Genomic DNA, 20,101 nt, shown 5'->3' with positions numbered 1-20,101 from the left:
TTCGGTCAGTAGGTCAGTAGGCCACTGTGTGTGTCTCACTCTTGCTGTGAAGCCCGGCACTGCTCCTTTCCGTTCTAAGGGGTTTCTGAGTGTGCTCACCCTGGAGCCTCTCTAGCCAGATATGTGTCCTGTTGGCCTTACAGGGTACAGGCTGGGGGAGTGGAACAGTGTGGTAGAGTCTCATTGCTACATCAGCATGGGAAAGGCCCATGGATTTGGGGACAAGAAAGAGATCTTCTCGTAGGGCAAGCTGTGCACTGTGAAGCCAAGCGCACAACTCCTTTCTGTGCTGGCTCTTCCCTGCCTTAACCTCCATCTCTTACTAGGGGCCTTGCTCTCAGCCCACCAGGCATCTTTGCTGTATAGATCTGAGCCCCTTCAGCACAGGAACCTGACAGGATGCAAAAAGAGGAAAGGGAAAGAGCACATGGCTTTGTGTATGGTCGCTGCTCAAGCAGGATTCCCACCCACCTCAGCTCTGCCACTCAGAACTGCATGGCCTTTAACTAATTGCACCTGACCTGTGTGGAGAAAGGTATCCCACATGACGGGGTGTGTGAGGTACCTGTAGAGATGTCAGCCCAAGGTCCAAAACCACTGCAATGCTACACCTTCAGTGCTAATCTAGCTGACTTCCTTCTCTCCAGGACAAGAGTGAAGCCACCGGGGGAGTCCTTGCCCAAAGGCCTTGTCGCCCCAGACCTTATTCCCTCCCTCCCAACCTTCCTGAGGAAGAGACTCGCAGGATCGCACGGATATTTTCTTCCCAGTATTCCCAAAAGATTGATGAGGTCTGAGGGAAGTGGCTGCCAGCCAGCCTCTCTGTTCAGCTTGTAAACGACAACCAGGTCTGTTTCCTTCAGCATCCTCTGGCCACTACCGTCACCCTATTCCACGGGTATCTTCAGACCCAATCAGCTAAGACCAAAGGTGTGTCCCAAACCACCTAGCAGCTGACTACCAGAACCTCAGCTTCCTTCTGGAATGAGGTGACATCTGGAAACGAGACTCTAGCACCCAAGTGTCCCACCCATCTTCTGACTGGGGAGCCTGAGGAGGCCTCCCTGAGCAGAGAAACCCGTGTCCTTGACACAGCCTACTGCTGACCAGAGCCCAAGCCCTGCTTGAATAGGACAGGCTATTTTTGCCTTAAATTTTGGAGGAAGCATGGAGTAAGTGTGTGCGTAGTGAGGAAATTCCAGGGCCCTGTACAGCTTGTTTGTTTTGGAACGCGGTATTTTACAGATATAAATTATTTTTATGATGTATTAAATTAATCAATAGAACAGGGGAATCGCCTCCTTTAAAACTGTATTTGATTGTCTGAACCTAACCATGTTTTTAACGTATCGTTTGTTTTTACTCCTCTCTGAAATTCATTGTTCTTCCCTTTGTTTTAATAAAAGTCTGGCATTTGTTTTTGTGTACAAGTGTTGTGGGATTGGTCACTGGGAAAAGGTGTTGGGGTTCAGGGTTCGTTTGTACTCTTAACTACAGAAAGAAGGGTACAAAAATCACTCAGCCATCGGCAACATGGGACCTTGGGACTTCTCAATTCTTCCGAGTGTCAGATTGGCCCATGTTATAGTGTCAATGGTATCCCTCTGGTGCTTTGAGCTTTGGCTTGTTCATTCTTGATTTGTCTTTTCCTCTGATGGCCCTTTAAGTCTCTCAGCACAGTCAAAGTCATCCTAGGACCTGGTCCCCCGTGTTACTCAGAGCTTCTGTCAGAACACAGCCACCTGGGCAGCTGCCACAGACAAAGCCCTCTGAGGATGACTCTGAAGAGCACAGATGTCCAGCACCAGCTGGGTACTGAGGCTAAAAGGACCTACGCAAGGGCCCTGCCTGTCACACCTGTGTGTCACTTCACCGAATCCTCAAAACTATGATGCCCCTCCCACAGTTAAACTCAAGGCCAAGGAAGTCAGACCCATTGCTTCTATATAGGTAGAAAGTGCATCAGGACCCAAGACATAGCCAGAGATAAGGGGCTCTGACCAAAGCAGGATACAGCCAGGAAGTACCCTGGATTCAGGCAGCTGTGGGCTGTTGCAACCAGGGAAAGATTCCTGAAACCAGCACTGGGTAAAAGCCCAGACTAGATCAGGTCATAGCCAGCTGCAAAGAGAACCAGAGAATGCTCTGGGCCATATCAGTGTTTAGCCTGGCTGCATCTGTGGCTCTGGCCTCATCTGGAAGGCAGAGACACTTAGTCGCTGGCTTCATATGGTTGCTGTGAAGATTAAATGGGACATTTCTGAAAATGCTTTGCTGGCATTTGGCACATACAGGAAGCTTGAGAAATGTCAGCCCACTCCTCGCAAGCGCCGGAGTGAATTGGTAGAGGGAAGCGCACCGGTTACCGACAAGGCAGAGCACTCGGCCTCCCTGTGAGGGCCAACCTGCCCCTCATGTTTCTTTCCTTGAGCTTCACCCTGCAAACCTGCCCTGTCCCTTGCACTCAGCCAGAATAGAGCTTCCAGTACCTGGGTTCCTCATCCCTTGGGGGTTCCAGGCCTAAGGGGTAAAGAAAGCTTCAAGCTCAGGTCACTGCCAAAACCTGTTCCTGTAAATAACCTGAAGGAGTCAAGTGAGAACAGGGCCACAGGAGGGCACAGGCTGCAGACAAGGTGAAGGGCTGAAGCAGATGACATTCGGAAACCATGTGTTATTTACCAATTCATCCCTGACAGTTCTGAGGTGACGCGACTTGCCAAGTTGTACAACACGTTTGTCACCACAACCAGAATGAACCCCGACCTCCTTGTGCATGCCCTCCACAGATGCCTGGAAAGTGTTTCTGGTGACCCAGAGACCGTAGCAGCCAACCTTAAACCTTTCAGCAGATGTTTGACTCCAGCTAGGCCTCGTCAGCTGAGCTCTCTTCCCGCTGGGTTTCTCCAGGACCTAGTTTGACTTCTACTTGTAGCCCCTCCCCCACATGACTCCCACAATCCTGCCCACCTCCAGATTAATAGTTCCCGACAGAGCCCAAAGCAGTGGGCAGGGTCTGGTCCAAGAAAGGATAAACAATCTAGATGTCACAGCACCCACCCTGCCATGTCTCTTCGTTCAGGTTCCAAATGTCCTCTACCTTCTCTGCCCTACCTATCTCCTAGTCTCCCTTCTATGGCACCTCCAGTCCCAGCTTCAGCTGCACCCAGTCCTTAACCTGCAGCTGCAGATGGACCAGTGGCTGCTGCAAGGGACTCTGCTCGCCCTGCCCCATCACACTCTGGCCCCGGCACGTCCGTGCCAAAGGCCATGTCATAAGGAACAGTGATTGCAGCAGACAGACCTGAAGTGTGTCACAGATTACAGACAAGTCAGGCCTGCAGTCTACTAGCCGTGTGACCTTGGGAAGTTCACTGTCCTTGATTTTCTTTGTTCTGTGTAAAGTAAGCATTGACACGTTGAGGACTCTACACAGGGTGTATCCACTGACATAAGCCACAGAGTGAATACCCGCCGTGAAAGAAACCAGCCGCGAGAAGCCATGCATTCTGTGCCATCCTCCTCAAACAGAACATCAAGAACAAGCAAATTAAGAAACAGGATAAAGATGAGGGGTTGCCCGAAGCTGGGGGGGAAGGGGAAAGGGGTGACTCCTTTTGTCTTTGAGCCATGCTGAAAATGTTCTGAACTAGAATGTAGCAGTTGATCAACCTGCCTGTACTAAAAATTATTGTGTGCTCTATGTGGGCAAATCGCATGCTAGTCAAAGTACATCTCAAAGCTGTTTTCCTTTGATTCTAAATTTAGGACCCTGCTTTAGTAATACCTGCATCCTAGGGGTATGGGAAATAGACGTGACGTGCCTAAGATATCAAGCATATCATGGTGCGAAAATGTCCTCTTCCTTCTCTGCCATGCCTTCTCCTTTGCCCTCAGGAGGAGAACCTCAGGTCTCTAGGAAGGGATGCTTATAATCACTGCATATGATCCTGGAGACCTTGACCTTTGGGCTCTCAAAGGTGACAAGTATTGTCACACACCACATTTCCTGGTCACCAAGGTAGCCCTCCCCTTGAAAGCTCAAAGGAGCAACCTTAAAGAGCCCCAGGTCGCAGAAGCTAAACCAGATCTGGAACTCACTGGTCCCCTCCCCGCAGCCCGCCTCTTGTCAAGTGATCAGACTGTCAACCAGCTTCTCAGAATTAGGTTTCAGGTCAGCTGGTGCATAAGGCCAGTGCCGAGCCAGAGGCAGCAGAGACAACAGTGAATGGTGAGGTGGGACCATCAGATCCTGCTGCTACCTAGTGGGATGGAGCTTTAGGGTACCCCTACACTTCCTGACCTTGGCTAAACTCACAGGTAAGACCCCATACCTCTCCTCAACTCTCCCTTATCCCCTGCTCCTCTGCCTTCTCTCCTTTCCATGGATACTCAGGAGCTGCTAGGGATTCACTTGCACAGCGTGAGAGACGGTGAATCAGTCTAGCTCCCGCCTGGTAAAGATGAAGGAACTGCAGCTCTGGGGAGGGCCTTGACTCCCACCCACATCTGTGTGACTCCTCAGGACTCCCTTGTCCTGCTGACGCCTCTCCTAAGATCTTACAAATGCTAAAGGGAAAGCAGCCCTCTCCTTTGGCCCAGGGTCCCCACAGAGCTCAAAGCCCTCTCCAGCAAGGGGCCCTTCCTGGGTAAAGATGAGGTTACCTCTGGCTTGAAGCCTGGTCTAAAGCCTGTAGTCACTCTGCCTAGTGGCTTCCTTGAGGGGGATGTTTTGTTGGAGAGTTGGGTCAGGCAGTGCAGGACACAGTCAGCAAACATGAATCGGCCCTGTCATCTAGAGTAGTCCATATTTCGGGTACCTCGGTAGAGCTACAAGGGTGAGGATTGTTCTCAACTTCCACTTCCAGCTGTCAGACCGTTGCCCGACAGGCTTCCTCCAATAACATCTGAGGTACAGCAAGAAAGGTTGGGAAGCCCTGACCTCAGGGAGTTTCCTACTGTGCCAGCCATTACAGCCTCAAGTATGTCTGCCCATCCTTCCTATTTCTCATGGATGGCTCAGGGGTACTCTTCAAAACTTGGGTACACCCAACTGCTCTCAAAGGTGACAAATGCTGTCACACACCAGCCTTAGCCAAATTCAGGCCTCAGTGTCTCTTGAGAGCACCTCTCCAGTATCTTCACTGGTATTAGAACCTCATCACTCCCTTCTAATCTCTCCTGAACCAGCATGCTCTGACTGCCCCCAACCCCAACTAAGTGTAACCTTGGCATTCGAAGCCCTCCACCAAAGGGCCCTGAGGTAATCTTTGACCTCATTTCCGGTCTCCTCATTTTGGTAAGAATGGCCTGACTTAGGGCCTTCCTTACAACAGTCTTCACAGAAAAGTTTTGTAAGTTGATCTTGTCCCTGTTAGGAGGCTCCAACAAAGCTAAAAAAAAACAAAACAAACAAACAAAAAACAGATAATGAGGCAATGCTACAAGACATAGTAAGGTCAGAAATAGCAGAGAACAAGGTGGTTACGAGAGGGAAGCCCTGATTGACAGGGAAGCAAAAACTCCAAAGACACACCTGGCCCCATGGGGAGAACACTCCATTCAGTGCCCTCTGTAGGACCAGGCTCAGCACCCAACATCACCTGAGGTTCCTTCCAGCAGAAAGGATTCTGATGTCACAGCCCCTGACGGCAGCCATACACAGGTCCTTTGCCTGTTTTCAGTGTTTCTCTCCAAAGCAGAGCAGAGCACAGGGTTCTTCTATTAGCACCTGAGTGGTCCCCAGACGGACTTTGAAGAAGGGATTCTAAAGAACTTACCCCAAGGACCTTTCCAGATCTGAGTGAGCCTTAGACGTAGGCTTTCAAGTTTCCCAGAAGCCTAGCTCTCCAGAGCAAGCTCAGAGCTTGGGAGAAGAGAGGCCACCAGGATGCCATGAGGAGAGTCAGCTGCTCCCACAGGACATTCCGGGCCTGGGCAGGGAACCCAGTGCCTCACCGCTGGGAAGGAGCCAGGCCTTGCTGCTCTTCTGTAGGGCAAAGGGGAATGAGGCCTGAGCAAGTGGAGGGTATTTCTCTAAACACGCCTGTACTGCTGTTCCTCAGCCAAGTTGGCTCTAAAGGCTCTGAGCCTCAGGCCTCAATCTGCAAAGAGCAAGTCCCCTACTCGGGCTTGTCTCAGTTTACACCTCAGGCAGATGAGAGGACAGGCTGAAGGGAGAGCCAAGGCCTGACCACAGCTACCCAGAGTTTAGCCTCTCCGGGCCATAAATTCCATATGATTAGTGGACCTTGGTGTTCACCCATCCTTCTCCAGACTCATGTTCGCCACTAGGAAGCATTTAGTAACTACTTTAAATGCTCGCTCAACAAAGGCTTAGACCCTGAAGACCCAGATTACCACACTGACTAAACCATAGGTGGTGGAGCCAAGACAGCTTCACTGCTTGACCATGCGAACAACCAGCCTGGAGTCCTGTGACCAGCGGTCAGTCAACCTCTTTCCATCTTCTTGTTTTGTCTGCATGTGTGTCTGTGTGAAGGTGCCAGATCTTGGAGCTACAGAGTTGTGAGTTTCTATGTAAGTCCTGGGAACTGAACCCGGAGCCTCTGGAAGAGCAGTCAGTGCTCTTAACTGCTAAACCATCTCTTAAGCCTCGATTTTCTCATCTGTAAACTGGATTTAAATATTTCCCTGCTTTTGCCAAAGTGGCTTTGAACCTAAAACTGTAGGATGATGTCACTATGCAGCAAGGCAGGTCCAGGATAAGGCAAGGCCTATCACTGAATGAGAAGGGTGGGCAGGGAAAAGTCTAGGAAGGAGGGAGGAAGAGGAAATGGAGGAGGAGGTGGAAGAAGAAGGAGCTAGGGACCAACATGGCAGCAAATGTAAATATTCTTTTCTGTGTATAAATACAGGTTGTTATGAGTATTTTGGTGTATTCTTTAATGTGACGACTTAAATGAGTTCAGAAAGTCTAGTGGTGGGACGCACAAAGCCCACCACAAAATTGGGATGTGTGTGCCAGGCATGTTAACAACCCACCTGCAGGACAGTGTGTGAAAGCGGCTGACAGAGAGACAGCTGGGAGACGGTGGCTCCCAGACCGCTCAGAGTGAGAACCAGTAGCCAACGATCTATTTTTAATATTTACTGCAACATAAAACACAGGCTTGGACACGGGGCTGGTGACACTAAACAAAGTCTCTAAGCCTCAGCTACCTTTCCTGACAGGTGTTGAGGATCAAGGGAGAGGACATGTAGAAAGTCCCCAACCGCAGGGGCCCCACAGCCCAGCAGCCAGGTCCTCCTGCTCTGAGCTGCCACTGAACCAACACCAGTGGTTCTAAATTTGTGGATCGTGACCCCTTTGGGGGGTGGGTATCAGATATCCTACATGTCAGATATTTACATTAAAATTCAAAACAGTAGGCAAATTACAGTTATGAGGTAGCAACAAAAATAACTACAATGTGTCTATTAACGGGACACAGCATTAGAAAGCAACCATTGCACTACAGGTTCAGGCCCCTGCCTCCCCTGGGCCATCCTCATTGATCCTCTTGTTTCCCTACAAGCAGAAGGTCAGATCTTCCTCCTCCGTATCCCTTCTTGATAGCTCCTCTCCATCTATACTGACCACAGTCCAGCTTGCACTAAGTTATTTATGAGCACCGTCTAAGCCAGCCCTTAAAGCCTTCTGGAGGCCTTCCGGGTAAACACACAATGGGATTTATTCTGGGATGTCAAGCCCAGAGATCTGTGTGGCATGGGGTCACCTCAGCATGTGCTGGCTTTTACCAGGCTGAATCTCTGGCTTAGCTCAGTGCCATGGCGTGAAGATGGAGTTAAACAGACACAAGAGGGGACCTTCCAGTGGCATCACCGTCTGTTTTTCCGGCAAATACAGCACTCGGGATGGGCCGGGCTCCTGTTCTTGAGGGCAGGACATTGAGCAGGAAAGTGTATCAGTAGACAAGGCTGAGGGGTGATCAGTCGTTGCCATGGGGTGGATGAGAATGATACTGAGCTAGCGTGTGAGTTCAGGGAAGGCCCTCTGAGGAGGTGACATCTGAGGAGGAATGTGAAGGAGATGAGGAGGCAATCTGCAGGTGCCTAAGAGAGTTGTGTTCCAGACAGGTGATGGAAGCCAGATCTCCAATGTGGCTAAAGCTCAGTGAATGAGTAGGGGAACGTGTGGGGGAAGGGGAGCCCTCACAAAGAGCCCCGACCAAGGTGTTAAAATGCTTTTGATAAAATGAGGAGTCAGTGGACTGTCTAAAAACTAGGTGACGGGCTCTGACAGATAAAAGCGTGGATACAGATCTCCAATGGAGAACGCCTGCTCTCTGCTACTTAGACCCACCTTTCCTGAGTTATTGTATAGCTCCATCTAGTTTAATGGTTCTTAAGATGCAAACAGTCTGAGCTGGGGATGTAGCTCACCTTAGTGTACACAAAGCCCTAAGTTTGACCCTCAGCACCTCGGAAACTGGATGTAGTGATGGACTCGGGAAGTAAAAGGCAGGAAGATCAGAAATTCAAAGTTGTCATTGGCTCCATAGAGAATTTGAAGCCATCCTGGCCCACAAGAGACCCAACCAAAAGAGAAAAGGGGTGGGGGAGGGGAAGAGCAGGAAGGGTTCAAAAGTGATTCTTCTATACTAGGACCCAGGCTTCCAGACCAGAACCCAGCAGCTGGAAGCCTGTTCATATCCCATGTACCCAAGAAATCAAACCCTTTAAGTCAAATCCAACCAAGCCTGTTCCATCTGGATCTTGCCTTACCCGTGCCTAGTACAGTGGTCAAGAAATAGCTGATCAGTCAATAGTCACTCACTCAGCAGGAATTAGCACACCAGCACCTTACCAAGAACAACATTTTTCATGGAGAGATGATAGCAAGCCTTAGTCCTTGGATTCTGAAGTATAAGCTGAGGAAGCACCATAGGACACCAAAGTTCTAAATATCTATGGTAGACCTGAAAGAGGACACCTGGCCTGGTTCCTACCCTTGGGTACCTAAATGTTTCCTATTGATGAACTGAAATTTTATATATTTTTATTTTATATATAGTTATTTGTATATATTATTTATATTTATCAAATAAATTATATCAATGAGATAGACATCTATATCCATATATATATACATATATATTATCATTTTATATCTTTTTTTCCTCATTGGCCCAAGAAAGGGTAAGTACACCTAAGGTAAGCCTTAGAAGACAAAACCAGAGCCCAGATTTCCTAACCACTGGCCCAGAATCCGGTTTCCCTGTAGGGAAGGGGGTGCACACTGTTTACAGTTCTATGAGACTGGTCCTGGCCCTGCAAATGGACCGTTAAGGGATGCAGGGCTTCAGCGCACCAGGAGAGCATCTGAGTTGGTGCACCAGCAGACATGCACTGCCAAGAGATGGCCTCAACCCAGAAGGCCTGATGCACAGGAACTTAATTGTAAGAACATTGGGCCACAGGTGATGGTGCCCCAGTTTCCCAGCATACCGAGGCTAAACCAAGCCCTTCACATCAAAAGATCCCTGAGTAACCACAGAAAGTACACACTCAACACACACACACACACACACACACACACACACACACACGAGCATGCACATGTCTACCCTGGCATTGTTTGTGTATTGCCTTGACCTAAGACTGATTCTGTCTTCAGCTGAGAAGAGTCTCTTCGGTGACTTGAGAGGATGCATGACAGACAGCAGAAGTGAACATGTGACCCCCTGACCTCAGACCCCTGACCTCAGACCCCTGACCTCAGACCCACTGAGAAATGGAGGTCAGCAGAGTACCAAGGCCCACTTCCACCAACAGACCACCAAGGAAAATCTTACAGAGATGGGAGCAAAAAGAACTGAGAGGCATTCTGCCTCTTTCATAGAGAGGAAGTTATATCCAGGCCAGCATGCAGTGCAGGTATACACTTCCAGCATTCGAGAGCCTGTAGTTGGATGGATTCAAGTTCAAGGCTAGCCTGAGAAATTTAATGAAACCTTTGTCTCAAAAAAAAAAAAGTGCTGGGAATGTATCTCTGTGGTAGAGATTTGCCTTACACTAAGCCCTAAGTCAAACCCCCACTACAGGGGTGGGATATATTCAGGCATCTCTTTAAGGGATATGGCTTAGTCCGGGATGAATAAATGTCTCCTTGAGTCACAAGGAGTGTTCCTCCTGTTTGAGAAAGAGGTGTGAAGCACCTCAGAGAGCTTGATCAGGGAGAACACAGTCGAAGCCAGGCCTGCTGCCAACCAGGGCCTCAACTTTCTCAGCCATTGATACCACAGGCCCTAATTGCTTCCCCCACGTAACCCTCTGTGCAGAGGTGACAGGGATGGTTAGGTGTGAGAGATGGCAAGTGACCCAAGTATATGAACCAGTCTCAGGCAATTAAGTGTGGCAGTATCCAGGCTTCTCACCTTGTGGGTCCCTGGAAATGGGACAGAGCCAAACAGCCCAGACTCCACCTGTTCCCCTGGCCTCTCTCCTGTAGCCTCCTCCCTGACTGAAGCAACCTCTTTCCTTGAACCTCAATAGGCAACAAAGGAACCAGGCTCACCCTCGGAGACCATGGTTGGACTTCAGCCATCAGAAGTGCCTCCCACAACAGTTGTGAAGTTCCTGGGGGCTGGTACTGCAGCCTGCTTTGCTGATCTCCTCACCTTCCCCCTGGACACAGCCAAGGTCCGCCTGCAGGTGGGTGCCTTTGGCCAGTGGTTGTGATTCACGAGGAAGAAGGAGCTGCCAGTACACAGCATCAGTGCCAGCATGCTCTTCCTCACACAGAGCTCAGGGAAGGCTACCCCCTATACTGCCTTAGTCCCCACTACCATCCCTCATGACCAAACCAAATGCCTTGGCATGAGGTGACAAGGGTCTTTACTGCGTAGCCCTGCTTTGTAAACCATAAAGTATAAAATAAAAGTAAGGAAGTAACGGTGTGTGAGTAAACCTCTAACCATCTAAGACAGGGAAAGCAAACCGGCCCCTTCGGTGTCGGTCTGCCGAGATGCCACACGGAGTAAGCGCTGCTTTGTGAACCGTAGCACGTAGCACACTGCACACAGCAGTTTTCACCCTGATTTGATAGCCATGCTAGTTCCAAGACCCTGCAGGCGTCCTGCACACACAGTCCCTCCCTCCCCGGCTGCCCACCAACTCCTCAGGCCCCGGTTCTTGTTCCCCAGATCCAAGGGGAGAACCCAGGGGCGCAGAGCATGCAGTACCGCGGCGTGCTGGGTACTATCCTGACAATGGTGCGCACCGAGGGTCCCCGCAGCCCCTACAGCGGGCTGGTCGCCGGCCTGCACCGCCAGATGAGCTTTGCCTCCATTCGAATTGGCCTCTACGACTCTGTCAAGCAGTTCTACACCCCGAAGGGAGCGGACCGTGAGTGCCAGCACCCGAGGACACCGAGGAACACCCGTGGACGGTGGGCGGGAAGCCTAGTTGACAGCTAGAGTGTGGGTCAAGGACGTGGAATTGTCCAGCAAGCAGAGTAGGGAAGGGGCAAGCTGATGACAGAAACCGGTGAGATTCTGACAGCGTCAGAGACTCCTAGTTCTCTCTGCCTGCCCCAGACTCCAGCATCGCCATCAGGATTCTGGCAGGCTGCACCACGGGAGCCATGGCAGTGACCTGTGCCCAGCCCACGGATGTGGTCAAGGTCCGATTCCAAGCCATGATACGCCTGGGAACTGGAGGCGAGAGGAAATACAAAGGGACTATGGATGCCTACAGAACCATCGCCAGGGAAGAAGGAGTCAGGGGCCTGTGGAAAGGTAAACTTGGCACTCTCGGGCTTTTCCTCCCTGGGGGCTGAGACAGGGAATCCAGAAAGGAGGGATTCCTGAAGCATGGTTCAACACCATAAGAACACTCCAAATACAATACACCACACACTGGCCGCAGGGTGTCAAATAGTGTTCAACTTACCAGTCAATGCCTGCGTAGGCCACCCTGGGAGACTCAGAAATGAACACGGGGCATCCAGGGGGATTTATTTCAGGGGTATCTAAGGAGGCCAATGCAGCTTATGCCACAGGCAAGGAAGGGGTCAGAATGCAGGCAGGAGCTGAAAGGCCATGCTGCCTCCAAAAAGTACCTGGTCTGGAAAGCCAAGGTGTGGAGATAGACAGGTAGAGGGCCTTCCAGGGGCAGAACAGAAAGAGAGGCAGGGAAAAGCACAGCTGCGGAGCCAGTTGTGGTGAGACCAGTGAGGGGGCTTCCTTGGGGGCGAAGACTATAGAGATCCCTATGTGTTCAGCCCTTGGCAAATGCCAGAATCCCTCCTTTGCTTGGACCACTATTCCCATGAGAATGGCCTTGTGACGTTTAAGGGCGGGACTCCTCAGTCACAGTGCTGTCCCGGCATTCCCTCGCTGGTGTCCCACCCACGCCCCAGCCTGTTATCTTCTTGGTGGTCTCCCAGGGCCCTGCCATACATCTGTCACTGTCCTGGATCCCAGCCTTCCTCCTCCTTCCCTCCTCCTGGGTCTGAGGGAGGCATGTTGAAATTTTGACAGACAGTGCAAATTATACTCCCCACGTAGCCAAATTATGGGTGTCTGTCTATGAAGATACACGAGTTTAAAGCTGATGACTCCGGAAGGAAAAGTGGGAGCTGTAGCTGAGGTATGGTCCCCTGGCTGAGACCATTGCTAAAGGACACTGTACCCAAGTGGGAGTGTTTCATTCATCCGTTCCCGCTGCCTTCCTGACAGGGACTTGGCCCAACATCACAAGAAATGCCATTGTCAACTGTGCTGAGATGGTGACCTATGACATCATCAAGGAGAAGCTGCTGGACTCTCACCTGTTCACTGGTGAGAGTGGGTAGGGAAACAGGAGTGGGTACCACCCAGAGGCATCAGGGACCCCAAAAAGACAGAGAGAGGAGCAGTGCCCAGTTCAGGGTTGTGATGAGGAAAGAGACCTAGGCTAGGAGCAGAGCCCTGGGTTCTAGGGCCAGCTCCAGACTCAGTGTGTCCATAACAGTCACTTGCCTACTGACTTCAATTTCCTCAAGAAAAAAAAAAAAAGAAAAGAAAGGTCTGCGTCTTTCTTACTCAGAGCTCCAGCTTGCCAAGACTAACCGAGAGCTCAGCCTTGAGCACTGTGCTCCAGAAGGTCAAGGTTACACTGACAACGTGACAACCACATCTGTACCACATGCGCAGATACTTCATCTCTGGAACGTGTTCTTCCTTCCCTCCTACAGACAACTTCCCCTGTCACTTTGTCTCTGCCTTTGGAGCTGGTTTCTGTGCCACGGTGGTAGCCTCCCCAGTGGATGTGGTAAAGACCAGATACATGAATGCCCCCCCAGGCCGGTACCGCAGCCCTCTGCACTGTATGCTGAAGATGGTGGCCCAGGAGGGCCCCACGGCCTTCTACAAAGGGTAAGCTGTCCCCTTCTGCCTCCAGCACTCTTCCCCACCTGCTGCCCTGACCATTCACCAGCACACTCACAGCAGCAGGAACGCCATATTGACTACACCAACTCAGGGTTCCTATGCCTTTGCATAGAAGGCCTGTCCTTTAAAAACTTACACTATCACCATGTCATGTGTGTGTGTGTGTGTGTGTGTGTGTGTGTGTGAAGGGGGGTGCCTGGGTACCTTGCTGCAGCACATGTGGGGGGCAGAGGATAACTCCATGGAGTTGGCTCCCTCCCTCAACCTTTACCGGGGCTCCAGATGCCGAATTCAGTCCGAGGGCACCCTCCTTGTGCAGCAGCACCTTAGCCCACTGGGATGCCTTTCCCTCAACACCGGCACAATCTAAATCTCAGCCACCTTGCAGACTAGTCCCAGTGCCAGCTCCTCCCTCACACTGTCACATAAGTTTTCCCTCCTCCCATGAGCCTCAGCAAAACCATTTGATCCTCTTATAGAGTAATTCCACACTTAATTTACAAAATTAAGTCCATCTACATGCTAGTTCACAAGTCCCTTGGAGCTGAGGCTGGTGGCTCATCCATCTTTTATCATCTGAAGATCCAACCACAGAGCAAGCACTCAATCCTGAAATTAGCACTAGCATCCCGAAAGCCAAGGTCCTACACTGAGCCTTATGCTAGGCACTTTCTATAAGTCTTATATCACAACAACCCTCTGGACGGGGTAGTAGCCCCACACCACACTCCTAAATAGTAACTTGTCCAAGATCACAAAATGGCAGGGCCCTGGCTCTGAGGCCACACCCACTGCGGTGCTGCCCAGCCCACTGGGAAGGTCTTTGCTTGGCTCCCACCTTAATGCCCTTAGCAGGCATTTTCTGGTGTGTGATGTTAAGTTGAACCCAACAGACAGACTGCAGCCACTGGAGACTCTCATGTCTGGGAATAATGTGCTTGCCTCAGCGTCTTCAGCTAGTGCCTCAGTTTACTGAGTGCCGGGCTCTGGCCTATGCCTCCTTCAAAGAGTCCCAGATAAGGAGGTGACACTGAAGGAGTGGTTCTAGGCGCTGTCCCCCACTGACTCAGTTAACCGTGTGACTTCCCTGTAGGGGGGTTACTGCTACACACACTTCATTTTAGGTTCTTTGAAACAGGGCTTCGGGTTGCTCAGGCTGGCCTCGAACTCCTGATCTTCATGCCTCCGCTTCTCAAGTGCCAGGATCACAGGCATGTGTCAGACCCCCAGCATTTGTTGTCCTCACTTTCAAGATGAGGCACCTGAAGCTGGAGGAGCTAAGAGTTTAGCCCAGGTTTGACTAGACTCCAGAGTTTGGATACATGGCCACAGTCCTTGTGAAAGTTTAAAAACAGCCATGACAAGCTAGGTATGGCGGTGCTGAAGCAGGGGTGTTGCCTTGAGTTCAAAGCCAGCCGTAGCTACACAGTAAGGCCCTATCTCATACCCTCCCCACAAAGAAAATGTCATAGCATATGGCTGTCATGTCCAGCTGAGTCCTGCACATGAAGAACCACCCCCTGCTGGAAAAAGATAAGGTACAGTCCAAGCTGAGGAAAAAGGCAAGTGCTTAAAGGGACAGGAGAGGGCCTGGCACCGTCAGAGCATGCATGATAACTTGCTGGGTCTGGCAGGAATCAAGGGTGACTGAGAGATGAGGGACCAGAGGATGGGTTCCTCTCTTCCTCTGAGAAGCACAAACAGGTAGACACTCTCTCCCAAGGCACTACTAGAGACCCAGAGTGCTTTCTGGAGGTGAGCTAAATCCACGTCGCGCTCTCTCCACCCTGCCCCCCCCCCCCATTCACTTCTTGATTCCTACCCCGGGCCTTCTCTGGGTAGAAGTCTGAATGCAAACCCAAAGCCCATAGCATCAGGAGGAGCTGGGCCAGGCAGTATGTCTCAGCCCTACCGAGGTATTTACCAGCTTCATCGAGGTTTGAGTTGCTTATCTGGGCCTCAGTGTCTAACAAAGGACCTGGCAGCCAGCACTGTGGGCACACAGACTGGAGAATCAACTTCCTACACAGTAACCTGCCTTAACAAGTTAGCGTTCTCTCCTTTTCCGGTCCCCACGTCTGCAAGCATCCCCTCGACACAGAAGCCAAGGGTGAAATAGAGCTCAGAAAAGCTGTGTCCCCAGCTTCAGCCAGCATGGGGACAGCATGGTAAGTATGCTTGTGCCTCCTAATCAGCTTCTCCTCACATGGTAGCCATTTCTCCCCTCAGATTTGTGCCCTCCTTTCTGCGGCTGGGAGCCTGGAACGTGATGATGTTTGTAACCTACGAGCAGCTGAAACGGGCTTTGATGAAAGTCCAGGTGCTGCGGGAATCTCCATTTTGAACAAGGCAAGCATGCTGCTGGTGCTTCATTTAAACAGGCTTCCTGGAACAGAGCAAACCTTCTCTGCCCAGGGGACACAGGCCCACACTCATGATGGAACCCTGCACCGTGGCTGGCTTGAGACACTAAACTAAAAGAGGAGAGTTTTGGTCTTCAGTGTTTCGTCCTGAGCCACCTTTGTTTTGCACTGGCCTGATGGGAAATAAATTATATTAATTTTTAAAACCCTTCCAGTTGGATGCCTAACATTTAGGCAAGAGACAACAAAGAAAACCAGAGTCAACTCCCTGGAGATGTAGAGATTAAACGCTGCCTAATAAACAGGAAAGGCCACAGGCACTGGGAAGATCAGCCCACTGTGTTGTCCTTGAATCAAAAAAAAAAAAAAAATGGCCAGAGGGAGCCATCAGCTTCAGCACAAAGCTGTAACCACAGCCTTCCCAGTCAGCAGATGGCTCTGCCCCCTGTGATGAGCCTGCCAAGTGAACTCCATCAGGATTCTGGGGGAAGTGAGAAAGGAAAAAGAGCCTGTACAAATGAGTCCTGGGCCCACGGAGGACACTGGAGGATGGTGCGGATCAGTGGGTAACTGTCCTTCCTCGTCTGCCTCATCCGGATGTTGGGGAGATAGAAAGCGAAGCAGGCGTGGAAGCACTCTCCAACAAGGCCCGTCGCCTACATGTAAACATCAGGACAGTGTTTTAGGAGAGATCCCGACCAGAGAAAAAGACTGAGGAAAATGCAGTTTGTAGCGGTGAGGCCATGCATACCTGGACTGCATGCTAAGGACCATGGGTGACTGAAGCCATGGGGACATCAAAGGGCTGGGGGTACGGGGCACTGCCTGTCCATCAGCCCAAAGCAGCAGACTCTTTAGGGAATTGTTAGGACTCAGTAAAAGAATCGCCACCGTACGGGTGAGGAGGAGAACAGCTGCTCTTCTCTCTTCTCTCTTGGAGATTTTCTCATCTCAGGGTCCTGCTGGTCAGGCTCCTGGACCAGCTCCATCTGCTTACACTTCCTCCGGCTCTCTCCCTGCCTTTGGCTGCCGAACCTTTGCTCTACCTGTCCGGCCTTCCGTCTGCAAGACAGAGGGCGAAGTACAGGACCAACTTCCAAGCACATCCAGCAACGAAATGGCTCAGTGGGGTCAATTCATGGGCCCCACATGGTAGAACAGACTCTTGCAAATTGTCCTCTGACCGCCATAAATAAATGTAAAAAAAAATAAAATAAAAGGTTTTACTGAGGTGTCCCCCATATGTCTCAGGCATTTAAATACTTGGTTGATGATGGCTGTTTGGGGAAGCTTAGAAGGTGTGGCCTTTTTGGAAGAAGTGTGTCATTGCAGACAGGCCCGAAGAGTCCAAAGAGTCATGGCAGTCTGGTTTTTCTGGGTTTTCGGTTTAAAATGTGAGTTCTTATTAGCTTCTCCAGTCACCAAGCTTGTCTGCTGCCCAGCCTCCTCCCCACGATGGACTTTTATCCCTGCAAACGTAAGCCCCAAACAAACTGTCCTATAAGTTGTCTTGGCCGTGGTGTTCCACCACAGCAACAGAAAAGCAGCTAAAGCAGTGCGCGTCTTTCAAACTGTCTTACACTGTCATGCATGTGACATACGGTGTCTCTTTCTGCTTCTTGGGGGGTTGGTTGGCTCTGATGAAAGTCAGAAGGGGCTCAAGGCTGGAGATGTAACTCATCTGGCAGAGCGCTTGCCTGGCATACTCAAAGCCCTGAGTATGACCCTCAACATCCATAGGCCAGACGTGCTAATGCCCGCCTGTGATCCCAGCACACAGGAGCTAGAGGAAGATAGACCAGGACTTTAAGGTCCAACCTAGGCTAAATAGTAAGCACAAGGTCAGCCTGAGACACATGAGAGCCTGTCTCAAAAAGAAAAAGGAGGAGGAGGAAGAAGAAGAGGAAGAGCTGGTCTTCGAGCCTATCCCACCTCGTCACAGAAAGCCCTTGCTTCTCTGCCAGGCAAGAATAATGACTGTTGCCATAATTCTGGGCCAAGTCCATTCCCGGATTCTCAGAAAATGGCCATGAGTGACACTGGCCATGTGACTCAAAAAGGCGAACCCATAATACCATCATTGTCCCCACCAGGTCCACTCGGGGCGAGCACACATATTTCCTGCCTACATACCTCCCTCCTCCATGGGATCCAACACATCTGATAGGTGCAGTTGGGTAAAACAAATTTATTTAGGGGGAACAAAAACATAAATAATAGCCTCTGGCATTTCAGGAAGTATCTGTCCTTAGGTGGCTTACAGGTTGGTTACAGGCATTTTTGTTTTGAGAATCTCTTAGGGACAGTAATTAAAATTTAAAACTTAACTTTGGCTGTCATAACACCTGCTCCACTAGCATGTGAAGGTTGATCAAAAAACACTCTGGGGGTGTCAGAAAGATGACTCTGCAGTTAAGAGCACTCGTTGCTCCTGCAGTGGACCAGAGTTTATTCCCAGAACCTACAGGTGAGTAGCTCACAAGTCTAAAACTCCGGGTCAAAGGAATCTGAGCCTTTCTTTTGTCTTCGATGAGCACTGCTTGCATATGGCACACATACACGTATGCAGGCACACACTCATACACATGAAATTAAAATAAATAAATCCAAAAGGAATTCCAGGAGGAGCTTGGCGATGCCATTTCTTCTGTCCTTGCTCAGGCTCAGCACCCTCCTAAATTCCAACTGTAGCTTGAGACCATCTACATATACAAAGTCGATAGTTGAAGCAAAAGCAAAATAAATTATCTTGGTTTAATGTTCCTCACAGCCTTCAAACCAAAAAAAAAAAAAAAAAAAAAAAACAAAAAAACCTGTGTTTAGAAGATCCTCTTTCTTTTGACTTGGCTGACATATGCAAACCACACAAACTCCTGTCCTCTCTTTTCAAAGTTTCTGGGGCCAGAAACTGTCTTCTATACTAATTTCTGTTATTAGAAGAGGAGACTAAGCAGATGGAGAAGAGGAAGAGGTGGAAAATACGAGAAGATCTGGATGGTTAGGACTGTTCTTTGTTTAATTTTTGACACAGTCCGATACATTCCAGACTGGCCTGAATTTTACAATGTAGCAAACCATGTCCTTGAAGTACTGATCTTCCTGCCTCTGCCCCTCCAAGTACTGAGATTCCAGGAGTACCTCAACAAGCCTAGCCCTAAAGGATTTTGATGCAGAGGAGGATGGCGGTAATTTTTGGGTCCAGCCTTTCCGAGAAATGAAAATTGATGAATAGTCTGGGGGCCTCTGGGTAGAACACCAGGCTTCTCTCCTGAGTTCTTCAGCTTGTTTTGTTCTCAGAATCAAGGTCAGAGCTCTGTGCTAGGCAAGCATGTTACCATCTGAGCTCCACCCTCTGCCCACTTAAAAAAGCAGGTTGAAGCGGTTCATCTAAGGGGCGCTCCAAAGACTCTGGACCCTTGTAGTCCTGGCTTCAACTGCCTCTAGAAACTAATGTGAACTCACCCATAAAGGCCCACCCATGATTGGATTCCTGAGTTCTGGGACCCAGGCAACCTTCCGGTGCCTATCCTTAGTCCAGTCATTCTAAAGAACTCCAGGGACTGGGGAGGTGGCTTAGCAGTTAGAGCATGCAGCGCTCCTGCAGGGAATCTGAGATCAGTTCCCAGCACCCACGTCGGTGGCATGATTGCCTCTGATTCCAGTTTTAGGGGTATCCATATGCAATGCTTCTGGCCGCCACTCACATGCACATATGCCTCCTACCCACACATACACACTTTAAAATAAAATTTTTTTTAAAATCTGATTTTCCTCAAACTTTAGTATATCAAGCAGAAATAAACTAGTTTGAACCTAAATTCAACTTCAATGCTGACAGAGTAGAACACTGAAGAGCATTGGCAGTTTTCTTTCATTTCTTCCCATTTGTTTGTTTGTTTCTTTGTTTGTTTGTTTGTTTTGAGGCTGTGTCTTTCTATGTAGCCCTGGCTGTCCTGAAACTTGCTATATAGACCAAGCTGGTCTTGAACATAGAGCTCAGTCTATATCTGCCCTCCGAGTGCTAGAATTAAAGGCATGCCCCACCATACCCAACCTTAATTGTGCCTTGTTTTCTTTCTTGTCTTTTTGGTTTGGGTTTCCAAGACAGAGTTTCTCTGTTTAACAGCCCTGTCTATCCTGGAACTCCCTCTGTTGACCAGGCTGGCCCCGAACTCACAGAGATCCACCTGCTTCTGCCTCCCAAGTGCTGTACTAAGTACCACCACTCGCAGCCATTTTGGCCTTTTTGCTCCTCCCCTGCTCATGCCTCCATCTTTTCCCACACTCTGCTCACACCCATCAGCAGTTACTTTACCACCACCATGTCACCTTACTTGGTTATCC

General features: G+C 50.0%; 2 protein-coding genes across 3 annotated transcripts in view; both read left to right on the top strand.

Moving 5' to 3' along the window:
• The window catches only part of C2CD3 (C2 domain containing 3 centriole elongation regulator), an 85,705-nt gene extending 84,300 nt beyond the window's left edge, over window positions 1-1,405 (top strand). Inside the window, exon 33 of the mRNA XM_080912366.1 lies at window positions 648-1,405. Coding sequence (XP_080768492.1) covers window positions 648-797 — 150 coding nt within the window. The 3' untranslated portion in view covers window positions 798-1,405. The remainder of the gene's footprint in view (window positions 1-647) is intronic.
• Window positions 1,406-4,177: 2,772 nt separating this feature from the next.
• Window positions 4,178-16,225, top strand: UCP3 (uncoupling protein 3). Of its 2 annotated transcripts, none has more exons than XM_080912320.1 (7): window positions 4,178-4,317; window positions 10,516-10,674; window positions 11,166-11,367; window positions 11,559-11,759; window positions 12,702-12,803; window positions 13,199-13,379; window positions 15,624-16,225. In XM_080912320.1, the coding sequence occupies exons 2-7, from the start codon at window positions 10,549-10,551 to the stop codon at window positions 15,736-15,738; spliced, it is 927 nt and encodes a 308-aa protein (XP_080768446.1). In that variant the 5' UTR covers window positions 4,178-4,317; window positions 10,516-10,548; the 3' UTR covers window positions 15,739-16,225. The 2 variants fall into 2 exon arrangements, with proteins under 2 accessions (XP_080768446.1, XP_080768447.1); XM_080912321.1 differs by lacking the exon at window positions 4,178-4,317 and adding an exon at window positions 6,148-6,444.
• Window positions 16,226-20,101: the final 3,876 nt, after the last annotated feature.

The sequence above is a fragment of the Micromys minutus genome, assembly GCF_963924665.1.
Source record: "Micromys minutus genome assembly, chromosome: 2".
Classification (NCBI taxonomy): Eukaryota; Metazoa; Chordata; class Mammalia; order Rodentia; family Muridae; genus Micromys; species Micromys minutus.
Note: the sequence above shows the minus strand (reverse complement) of the source record. Positions and strands in the feature narration are given on the sequence as shown.